This window comes from Paramacrobiotus metropolitanus, unplaced genomic scaffold, assembly GCF_019649055.1.
Source record: "Paramacrobiotus metropolitanus isolate TYO unplaced genomic scaffold, Prichtersi_v1.0 Parri_scaffold0000212, whole genome shotgun sequence".
Classification (NCBI taxonomy): domain Eukaryota; kingdom Metazoa; phylum Tardigrada; class Eutardigrada; order Parachela; family Macrobiotidae; genus Paramacrobiotus; species Paramacrobiotus metropolitanus.
This window is the reverse complement of record NW_026570432.1, coordinates 88283-100055: the sequence shown is the minus strand read 5'-3', so window position 1 is coordinate 100055 and position 11773 is coordinate 88283. Positions and strand designations below refer to the sequence as shown.

At 43.1% G+C, this 11773-nt stretch overlaps 1 protein-coding gene across 2 annotated transcripts; it reads right to left on the bottom strand.

The window, feature by feature from the left end:
- Positions 1–297: 297 nt before the first annotated feature.
- LOC129601086 (uncharacterized) lies at positions 298–9017 on the bottom strand. Of its 2 annotated transcripts, none has more exons than XM_055499809.1 (8): positions 8864–9017; positions 8681–8773; positions 7832–7929; positions 6638–7003; positions 4905–5033; positions 3430–3687; positions 1016–1195; positions 298–637 (listed from the first exon to the last, which is right to left on the bottom strand). In XM_055499809.1, the coding sequence occupies exons 3-8, from the start codon at positions 7923–7925 to the stop codon at positions 504–506; spliced, it is 1161 nt and encodes a 386-aa protein (XP_055355784.1). In that variant the 5' UTR covers positions 7926–7929; positions 8681–8773; positions 8864–9017; the 3' UTR covers positions 298–503. The 2 variants fall into 2 exon arrangements, with proteins under 2 accessions (XP_055355784.1, XP_055355785.1); XM_055499810.1 differs by lacking the exon at positions 298–637 and adding an exon at positions 668–868.
- Between the last annotated feature and the right edge of the window lie 2756 nt (positions 9018–11773).

The window sequence follows — 11773 nt, the reverse complement described above, 5'->3', positions numbered from 1 at the left end:
GTGCTCCAATAAAACAATAAACAGTGAGTCTAATTTACCGAAATCTTACGAGAACACTCGTACTGCATGGGACACACCAATAATCGACGGGGATATGTCGACGCTGATTGTTAACTGTCGGCGACGAGTGCTGACAAGCGATGCTATTAGCAGCGTTCAGGAAAAGTTCAGATCCATTTTGCGGTCTTTTTTGTATTTAATTTAATTGAATGAACAATTTCTGCAAAATCATGTGCCGCAGTAAATTTGTGACTATCATACCGAGTGCACTCGTCACTGCACCAAATTTGAACGAAATGGGGGTTCGGTTTTAATGTCAGCGACCGCGATTCACAACAGGAAGATAATATATTAATTGCATCTTACGGTAGAAATGCAAAGTGTATTGGAAATTGTAGCATTGGTACGAAACTGCAACGGTCATGATTCTACACTAATAATAATAAATTGTACATGTACTCTGTACCATTGAAAATATTACCGCCGAATTTATTGCATAAAATTTAAGCACGATGCATATTACTTCGAATCGCAAGCAAATCCACTGACGCGCTTCGGGACTTTATGAGCTTGACCAGTGCCGCAGTTCCGCCCATGATAGTAACCAGACAACCGGCGGTCAGCCCGATAACAAGTCCTATAAAACAATGGTCTTCTCTTTGGCGCAAACGCGGATAAATGTACGGTTTTGCATGCAAGACCCTTATAGAAAAACCAAAAAACCGCGATTAGATTTAATTTCAATGAAGATATCCCCGAGAGTTCGCAAAAATACATGTGCAGTCCGCAGAAAAGCGCATGCGCCGCATTACACTACGGTACAGTAGTGCAAATGTAAGAATGCAGCAGTGAGACAATCAACCATTACCTAAACAAGAGAACAACTGAAGTAAGCTAAAATATTTGTAGTGAAGATTTCGCAAAAGTTCAGAGCAGCCAAATTAGTGAACATCTACAGCAAAGAGCGTAAAGATTCCGCTGTACACTAGCACATCCAAAACCTTGGCGACCTTACCAATATCTGTCGGCTGTGTCTTGTCAGCCGCATCAATTACCGGCGCGGGCGTCAGGTCCAGCAGACCGCCGGTATTGTCATCATCCAGTGGTTGGTACATATTCAGCGCGGCCACTTGCGATGACGAATTCGGCATTAATTTGTTCCCACTTTCCGGAGCAACAAAGCTTATGTTAGCACCTGCAGAAAGAGTCATGAAAGAATGAACAAGTACGGGGTATGTGGTATGTGCACTATTTCGATTAAAACCGTCATTGGATCACTTTTACAATACGGTGCAGCTATCGGATCACTGAGCACTCGATATCAGGTCAACAAGCATGTAATAGCTGCACCGTAAAGTATAAGTGATCCAATGACGGATGTAATCGAAGTATGGGAAAAAATCGTTTCCATGCATCAAATGAAATACCCAGTGAGTATTCAAATCACCGCTCACGAATACGAGTGTGTGCGCAAGACGGCCACCCAGAGGTGGCAACAACTTAAACAGTAGCGCGAGAGACACGAGGTACCGTGCCTGTAAACGAGCAAAACGACCGGACGACTGAGACATCCGGCAGACGATTCAAGCCGACCAAACTGTCTGGAGACCAAAAAACGTCCGCGTTGGTCATGCCAAATTAAAGTGCCCGGGCGATGATCATTTCCCGACCAGAGTGTCCAGGCGTTGGTCATCTCTAGGCCAAAGTGCCCCGACAAAGGTCATGTCCCGTCCAAGGTGCCTGGGCGTTGGTAATTTCACGACCAAAGTGTCCGGGCGTGGGTCATGTCCTGTTCGAGGTGCCCGGGCGTTGATTATTTCCTGACCGAAGTGTTCGGGTGTTGGTCATTTCCTGTCCAAAGTACCCGTGCGCCGGTAATCTCCAAACCAAAGTGCCCGCACCTTGGCCATGTGCCAACAAGAGGGTCCGAACGTATGTCATCCCCAAACCGAAGTAGCCGTGCGGGCTGTGCGTTGGCCAAGTCGCGAAAAGATCGGCCGAGCGCATGTGTGTCATGTTTGAACTGAAGTTGTTGAGCGCATATATATTATGTTCGAATTAAGATGCCCGGGAGTTGGTAATGTCTGGACAAGGGTGTCCGAGCGCATGTCATTTACGTCCGAACTAAATTTTCTGAGCCTATGTCATGTCCGAGCCAATGCGCCCGATGGTTGGTCATGTCCCAACTAAAGAGTCTGAATGAGGACCTTGTACCCATGAAACTGTAAAGCGTTGGTCCTGTTCCGTCCAAAGCGCCGGCGGGCTAGTCATGTCCCGGCATGAGTGTCCAAAAAATTGTCATGTCATAACCAAAGTGCAGGATGGTTGGTCACGTCTGGCAAGTGCCCGGGCATCAGTTATGCCCAAATTTAATTATCAGGGCGTTGATCATGTCCGAACCGAAGTGCTCTGGCGTTGGTCATGTCCATTTTAAAGTGCCCAATCGTAGGTCATGGGTGAGGCAAAGTGCCGAACGTTGGTCATTTCCCGACCAGGGTCCAACGTTGGTCCGAGCGTTTGTCATTCCCGAACCATAGTGTCCAGGCGTTAGTCCTGTCCAAACCAAAGTGCCCGGGCGTTGGTCACGTCACGACCAAGGTGCTCAATCGTATGTTATGTTCAACCAAAGTGGACGGAAGAGGACCTTGTCATCACCAAAGTCTAGGGCGTTGGTCATGTCCCGGACAAAATGCCGGCGGTTTGGTCATGTCCAGACAAGGGTGTCCGGGCGTCTGTCATGCCCGAACCAGTGTGTGGTGGTGTTGGCCATGTTTTGACAAAAGTGTCCAGAGAAGAACTTGTCCGGACCATGGTGTCCGGCGTAGGTCTGGTCTGGTTCAAAGTGTCCGGGCTGATATAGCGTGCCAAGCAATATGTCAGGTCTTATATCATTTGCCGACCAAATTGCACGGGCGTAGAATTAGAGACTTGCGGGAGGGCCGAGCCTCGGCTCGGCTCGTGGGCGCTGCCGGATGAGCGAGCTTCTACCGGTACTGGCGCGAGCCGAGTCGAGCCGAGCGGTCGTTTAACGATGGGCGAGCGAGCGGCATTCAGAGGTCACAAGCGAGCTGAGCACTACTTTCTGTCCCTTTGCTATTTTTTATAGAACTTCTAGCAATTTTCCTGCAAAAATGCCCTGTTACATCGAAAGTCTACGTTTTCTTGGCCATATTAGACCAAAATAAGCGTCGGCCGAAATGAATTGCGGCCGAAGTGATCGGCGGCCGACGTGAATGGCGGCCGAAAAAGTTTGGCCGAAATGAACACGGCAGAAGTGATCGGTAGCCGGCTTAAATCATGTCCCGACCAACAGTGGCAGGGCTTAAATCGTGTTCCTATCAAGGTGTCTGACTGTATTACATTCTTTAACTACAGTTTGAATTATCATAAAACGATGATGAAGCTAGAAAAAAATCTATTTCTACTTACATGTGCAGTTATTGGAATTTGCGCGGATTTCCTCGCCGGCTGTGTTGACTGCGGTAACATTGCTGCCGCTGCTGTCCATGGAGGTATTACAATCACTAGTGGCCGTAAGATTGTCGGGGAGATCCGAATAAATGCGCGATAAAGATTCTCCCCATTCCGTAGTCGCCACGCATATAATCGGCAGAATACGGCTAATATTTGCTATGGGGCAACTCAGCCGAGATCCGCTGACCGAGCATTCTCTTAGTTCCGCATTTGCTTAAGATAAATACTGCATGATAATTACTCGGTACCTTGCGTAGCTAGCATTGTTTACAGATACAGTCACTGCCCGAAACCTTTCGACCCCTATACACGGGATTTTAAAATAACGTGGACTTGAGCCATGTAATACACTTCGACACGTATCAAATGCTAATGCCTTAAAGGAATTTTTAAAAAGAATATTGAGTGTGAGGAAAGCTAGAATTTTGTTTTAACCATAGAGACTTTCTAGTTCAAACGATGGAAAACCCCTTCGGCATTCAAGTGAAAAACTAATATCTATTTATTTAATGAGACATGCAGTAGTTTTTAGAAGAAAACCGCCCTAGCTCAGTTGCCTAGAGCGCACAAAGTAAGAGACAAATCAGGGAGAAAGTTTAAAAACTGCTACATTAACGCTGAATCCGCGCTTGTAACAGACCAAAACGTCCGGAAAAGGAAGACGTCCGGCGGACGTTTTGATCGTTAAACCGACCAAACCGTCCGGGGGACAAAAACCGTGCGTTCGAAATGTTGCCCGCCCAAATTATTCGCGTTCTTGATGCAACCCGTTGTTTCTGACAGCTTTTTCTACCCGGAAACTTTGGGCGAAGCACTATTAAAGCTCGGACAATTTGGTCGGAGCACTACTTCAGCAAGGACACTTTGGTCGGAGCAATCTAAATCCGGAAAGTTTGGTCGGAGCGCTGTTTTAGCCGGGCCGTGCAAACGGCGACCCGGCCCTCTTGCTCGGCCAGGCTGCACCGGGCCCTGCCGACCGAACACTACTTACGCTTAAACTTCTCGTTTCCGGATGGGCCTGGTATTACAATATTTATTACAATATTACGGTAGTACAATTTGTTAACAGTGACACTATAATACAATTGCTATAAACCGTAATGTATAAATTGATCTGGTTGGTTTTGTAGTTGCTGAAAACTTAACTGTGATAATTTTAACCGCGATCTCTTTGGCTTTGTTGATTAACTAAAAGTTTTAACTGCTATTAAGGCTTCGGCGGTGATCAGTTGTGATCTATTATGGGTTATTGCGTAATTATTGATTAATATGTCTGTCATTACACTAAGATCTGTACAAGCGTTACTGCGCGCGATTTATATGCATTGCGCTGAAAGCGGTCGAAAAGTTTCGGGCCGGGCTTGTAGCTTTATGGCTATCAGAGAAATGTGTGGGATGACGTCGTTAACTTAATGCATGTAGCAATTTACCAGAAGGGTGTCGGTTGTTGAAGAACCACGTGACGCATGCATGTGGCCGGCTAAACACACTGCACATGAAAACCACGTGATCAGGCCGAACAATTAGAGGCGGATCGACAGCTGACCAGCGAAGAGATTCTGCGGATAAACAACACAAAACAATTTATTATTGTCTTAAGATGGTAACAAAGTAACATATTACCTTTTCTTTATTGGGCAAAAGCCATCAATACAATAAAAAGTGCATACGCAGAATACTACGCAAAATGATTCACATTTAAACATTAAAAAAACAACCAAAATCGTTAGCGCTGTCAGTCATTTTAGAACGCATACCCAACGTGCCCAAAACAGCGGCAGCATTTCCTTTTACAACAGCTAGGCTAAATCTCTGCTTTAAAAATGCGGTAGAGCGTGGCTGCCCTGTCGCGTCGCGAATCCTTCTGCCGACGAAACGAATAAGCTCCGAAAATGCCGGGCCAAAAGTTCCAAAGGTCTCGACCGCAAGGGGATAAAGAAGATATCCCATTCTTTCCACAAAGGCGTATTTACGACGTTTACTGTCTTCGGCCAAGAGCGCAACACTGCCGGATGCACGTAACATATTAGATTAAAGTGTGCCGGTGCTCATTGATCACTATAAAATAAAGTAGCCCCTGTCGCTGGACACCTTAAAGTTCTCTGTAACTTAAAGTGCGTTTTGTTTTCAGCTTATAGATTGTCGCTGCGTGCAGAGTTATGGATGTTCTGTATATTAAAGGAACCCAGAGAGTTCCTTTAACTTAAAGAACACTTTTAAATTTAAATCTGTTAGTGCGTTTGTTAAAAGTGAGCAAAACACTTGAAGCTGTGCAACGAGAGGTGCTATAGTAAGTTGTTGTCCGTAAAATACTTTAGGTCAATGTAAAGTACTGTACGTAAGTTAAAATACGAATTTGTTTTGTACGAGCCAGTCAGCAGACTCTATGTTCAAAATAGGCACAGTGGGTTAATATTAAATCCGCTGTGCTGTTGGTTCATAACCGACATAACGAACCCAGTGTGCGAAAAGGTCTCTGTAAGTTACAGGAAACTTTCTGGCTTCCTTTAAGGTACTGAGGGTCCATAGTTGTGCAGTTTGCCCGCAGTGCAGCGCTTGCACTGGTTTCGGACGAAGACCGCGCTATTTTTTATGCAGGATTTTCAGCTTCTTTTGTTCCCACTCGCACGATTTCAAAGGTCCGAAATTTTGAAATAATTTACTGCGCGAAACGGTTAGCATCAGCTTATGAACGCCTTACAAGGGGAAAAAGAAAGAATGGAATAAAAAAAAACTGCCAACTGCAGTGTGAGAAATAAATACTGTAGTACTGCCCTGTTAGCGCTTCTTTGGTAGCACTTGCAGCTGTTTTTTATCTTTAAGCTCGGACACGGTGGTTACAGTGATGCAATGCGGCTACGGATGCTATGTCCGCCATTTCATCGACGAAAATTCGTCGATCGTCACTTCGTCCAACTACCGTTTAGCTAAACCATCTCCGTTTTCTTAGTTTTCTTGGGTCTTATGGTTCTTAGGTTTTTTATCCGTCGCCCTTGTGACGGTCGACCTTGTGTCGACGAAGGGTCGATGAGCGGCTCGTGCGCGTAGTTGCAAAAAAAATTACGACAGCTAGGAAAAACTCCGCAGTGCATTATCAAACTAAATTAATCAAAATTTGCTGGTAGCTTTTATTAATATTTCAGTATTTATTGGCTTTACTTACGAGCCAGTATCAGAAGATAGGACTTCTCCTCGTGTTGTAGCACATGGTCAGTGCATCGGACAGTCATCTGGGTGTCTTGCACTTGCAGGTCTCGCTCAAATAACGCACGAGTAATCACCACACTGCATCGACTGCCATCAGGATGGTCATCAGGTTTGTGCAGTGGTTTATATTCCGAGTCGGCCCATTTGCACCCATGGCCTACGGATGGCGCCATAGTGTCGCTGGTGTTGCTGACGCTTCCGTTGCATGCTAACTGGAAGCTGGCATTTTGGTGGACATAGATACGATTGCCGGCATCGCGCACCACCCCGTGTTTACCCACAGGCTTCGACTTCCCGTGAGTGCAGCTGTCGGACAGGGCGCCTAACGAACCAATATTGGGTTAGCGAACTAACATACTCGTATACTCGTATTAGTACTGACTCAGCAGTCATTAATAATACTACCTGCTAGCAACACTTTTTAAATTGTTTTTCAGTGTTTAAATTTGAATCATTTTAACTGATCAGTTTTAAAAATTGATTTGCATCAGTTTTAAAAATTAAAATGGTTTACGCTTGTGCAGTGATATTTAAATTCCTAGTTTTTTGTTCTAAGATGCTCAGCAAAATATTAAAGGTCACTTCTATGCCTTCATTATTTTATGGAAATCTCCACTTATGTTCTTAATTTGGTTGTAGGAAGTTTATTGTGCGCTTAATTAATCCATAACACCCATCTGTCCACGCGCCAGGAATTTTCCGGGCGCATAGCACCTTCGAATATTTAAACAATACTTGCATTATTTGCTGAAATAATCAGCTGTTGACCAATCTAATCTGCAGTACCTGAAATACAGTAGCTATGGCCATTGGAAGTATGCAAACAAAATAATTGTATGCCGACAATTTTCCTTGAAAGAATATTATTCCGAAAGTCCACTCTCTCTTTTTCATTATAAGCAACGCAACGAAGTCATCGTGCCGGAAATAGATTTGAAAATGCAAATCGAATGCGCCATAGCGCCGAAAAAAATCTAATTATAATAAACGGAGAAGAGCGAGTGCAAAATCTTAATTAAATAAAAGATTCTGGAAAACACGTAAAGGTCATGCAAAGTGAGGAACCGATTCTTATCTAACTTTGCTGACACCACTTGTCAAACAAATTCAATAAATCTGTTCGGCAATTATACTCTGTTTACGGCCATACCAGGTACGGGCTCCAAATTCATTTTTCCTATTTCAGCGCAGCATAAAGGAATCGTGGTGCTCATGGCAAGGAGCAGAAAACATCGCACGTCCATTTTTCTAAAGAAAGGAACGACAATTATTGCAGAGGTTATTTTGAAAACGTTTCGACCAGCCAAAATTTGGTTTGACGTTGCCGTAGCCACGTCGTCATAAAAAATTTATTATCCTGCACATATTTATATTTTGTCCTATCTGCTACGTTTTAACGAGGTGACCTCGTATACGTTCGAAATTCGTATTTATGTTATACTTATGTATGCAGCTAATTGGCATATATCAAACGTTTTAAGGCTGGAAAATTCCGTACATCGCAAATTAACTACCATTGCTTAAAAAGATGATACAGGGCCCATTTTCAATAATATTATAATAGTACGAAGTGATTTCGGGGACAGTGTGTTTGTGCAGTACAATGTTATGCTTTATCTGGGTATTTGGCTTATCAGTCAGTGATGCAGCAAATATGTAAAAATTAAAATTATCATTACACAAATGCAAACGTCGAAAGCAAAATATAAATATTTAAAGAAAGTCAATATTAAATACTGAGTTTTCGTTTCCTTAGCCGTTAGGCTAGCGATAGTTCACTGGAAAAAGAAGCCGATTAGGAATATTTTATGCATTTTGAATATATGCATTTGCATATTTTGCATTTTTATGCATTTTAAATGTTTTAGCAAAAAAAGAATATTTATTAATTTATAAAGTAGTCACTGTAAGTGTTATCAAAGCGCAAAGGTCCCGGTAGAGATGCGAGCAGTATGTACTCAAATTATTAGCAATATTTCCTTAGTATTGACTGCCTCACCTTACTGTGGGAAGAATGACGTCGTGCAGAATTCACAAAAAAACGGGCCGATAATCACTGGGCAATATGCGTGCAGATGTGGTTGTCTTATTTCTGCAACACATAACACTTCGAAAATTAAAATTTCGAGAAGCACGATGTATGGAAAAATCAGGACTGGCAGTCGTGTCCACAAATAATCACCTTTGCTGCGTCAGGTTGCCTGGAATTGGCCAAACTAACTGTCAGGTAAACGGTTTCCCATCGGGCAACGCATTCGAAAAACGTCAGCTTCATGACGACGTTGGGCGCATCCAGGCACAGTTCGAAGTTGACTTCGAACGGCAGCACTGGCCACTGAACAATAGAATGGAATGCCAAGGAGGAATTTCTTGGCACCGCACGCTGGCGAACATCCCCCCGATTATACCGTTCTTCGAATTTTACGGGCAGCCTTAGAAACTGCATCAGCACATGAGTACTGTATCACCCCAATATACGTACGAGTACTGCTTTAACCCACCAAAGTCAGCTACCTGAAGGAGTGCGAATAGCGATTTGAAAATTGGTGTTTCGTAACGAAATAATTTGATTAAGGAAAATTAATTTTTTGGGAATTTTCGTGACCATAGGTCAAGACGAACGATAGCTCGCCAAACTGACAGGGATGGGCATCCTGTCATTTGGCAGGTAACACGGCGAAATTTCTAGAAAATTACAGAAAGATGGCACTGCGGAGAACAACCACTTAAACGAAAGGTTTAGAAAATTCCTACAGTTCTCAAACTTTAGAATGGTCATCAAGATGACCAGTGGTCAGCAATACCAAAAAATGTTAATAAATGCATTTCTGAGCGGCAACTTGTTAAAAAAGATACGATGTGCACTTTGCTTAAATAAAGAAACGTACAAAATTATCCTGAGTCGGACAAGAGCGGCAATTTGCATCCTTTCCAGTGAATGTACGGTGTTTGTCTCCGAAGCCCGTGCTTAACTGCGTGTTAAGAACAGTGTTGCCCCCCTTCGGTGTTCCCGCTTCCGTTTATTCGTGGACTTTTGTGGACTTATCAGTGCGTAAATGGTACACTACTAACACTCTAAGCAGCCTACAGTCTGTATAAGCAGTCTTTGAGCCGAACACCCAAGCGACAACCCGCACAGTACTACCATGGCAAAATATACACTACGTGATAGCAATGAAATTCTCTCTCTGTACTCTTTCAACCTGCAACCGATGTACGCTCCAATCCTTAACGAAGTAGGTAAACATCGCTGCCCTCCGTCCGTTTCACTGTGTGCAACTGTGAACGGCCGATGCGCAGCACTAGCGCTGACCAGGGAAGTTTTGACGTAGCGGCAATGGGCATCGAGCAGTCGCGCAGGTGCACGCGGCTGGCTGAGCATATGTGCAGAAACGGACGGAAGACAGCTTTGTTTGCTCTTCCAATTACGACTGGCGGTCATCATTTTCAGGCGGTTGATTAAACAGCGCTGCTACCACGTAGTGTAGTGTTATGCCTTGGTACTACCAACAGTGTGCGGTTTACGGCGCACTGGTACTTTATAATTTATTTCCACCTGGTCATTTCCGCTAGAGCTCGGCAACTCTCTAAAGGTGACACAGCGGCTGAACGCAGCAACCATATGCAATTTGTGAGAAGCTGTATAACTACGTTTTTACATAAATCACGTTCACAATAATTCAAATGGTACCGTTCCGCCATATGCCGGACAGGCCCGGACTAGATATAATAAGTATATCATTGTTTTCAGAATGTACATTAGGGATAAGTCTCCAAAATTTCGTTGCCGAAATACGAAAACACTTATCTCTCAGTAATTAACGTTCGTTTTTACAGTTTACACTTTATTATTGTATAATTGTACAAGTTTTATCATACAAAAAAGTGAATTTTCCAGCATTTTTTTGATTTGCTGACCACTGGTCATCTGAATGACCATCAGAACACTAGAGTTGGTACTACTCTTTTTTCTTGATTTATTGAATCTAAGCTTGGTTTTTCATTATGTTTCTAAGATTTGATATGGAATTTATGAGATTTATTGTTAAAGTTGCACCATGCCCATCCCTGTCAAACGTGGCAGGAAATTTTCGAATGACCATCTTTGTCCACTGTCCAGCTATTTTTTGGGCCATGCAATGCTTTTGCAATGTGTGCCACAGGGTGGGTTTCAGTGAATTATATGTGAATTATCGGGTGCTGGGGAGGCCGTATGTACAGCCAAGACCTCCGCGAACCCCAAAGGTGTCATTTTGGTATTCTTTGGTCACTTGCTGTGTGGCCACAAAAATGTTGAATTCGATGGCCAAATTTTTAAAATGACCAGAAACATTCCTACTCTAGAATAGAATCACTAATAACAAGTTTACTGCATTGTGGGCCGCTACAGGAATTAAGTCCGCCACCCTGCCATTTGACAGGGATGGTCGGGAACGGGTTAAACCAGAGAACTGTACTGCAATGTTCACTTTACTTTTAAAGCATTCTACAAACCTTAAAAAAATATTCCCGCAACAAAAATATTCGGTACAAAACGTATCCAATAACTGTACCGCATTCTCACAAATCTTTCTCAGAAAGGCAGTCTAAAGATTTCATGTAAACTGTAAAAGAGTTTTGCATTCGTTGAGTTTTTAACATATTAACACTATTTGTCTGCTATATTTAGTATTTTCGTAGACTGCGATGTTAAAATATGCTACACATGCCGCCTATAAATAGCAATTTTAGTAGCAGTAGTTTCCGACAGAAAACCTTTTCGGTGGATACTAGCTGTACTTTATTATGATCTGCATAATATTATGTAAGTGCAGTATATCTAGATATAGTTGAAGCGCTGTCAGTAGATATAATACTCAGTGATCAGTACTGCAATATCAAGAAGATATTATTATGAAAGGAAAACATTATCTAATGTTAATATTAATTTCCACGCATAATACTGGCAGTTTACTTGTTAGCTTCCTACTCATATGCGTATTGTATAAGTATATATACTTGTACAATGAATGACTGCTGATGAATGACTGCTCTTTTGCGTCGGTTTCCGGAAAGCAGCTTCGCCGTAAAACGCATGGATGTCAACATCCAA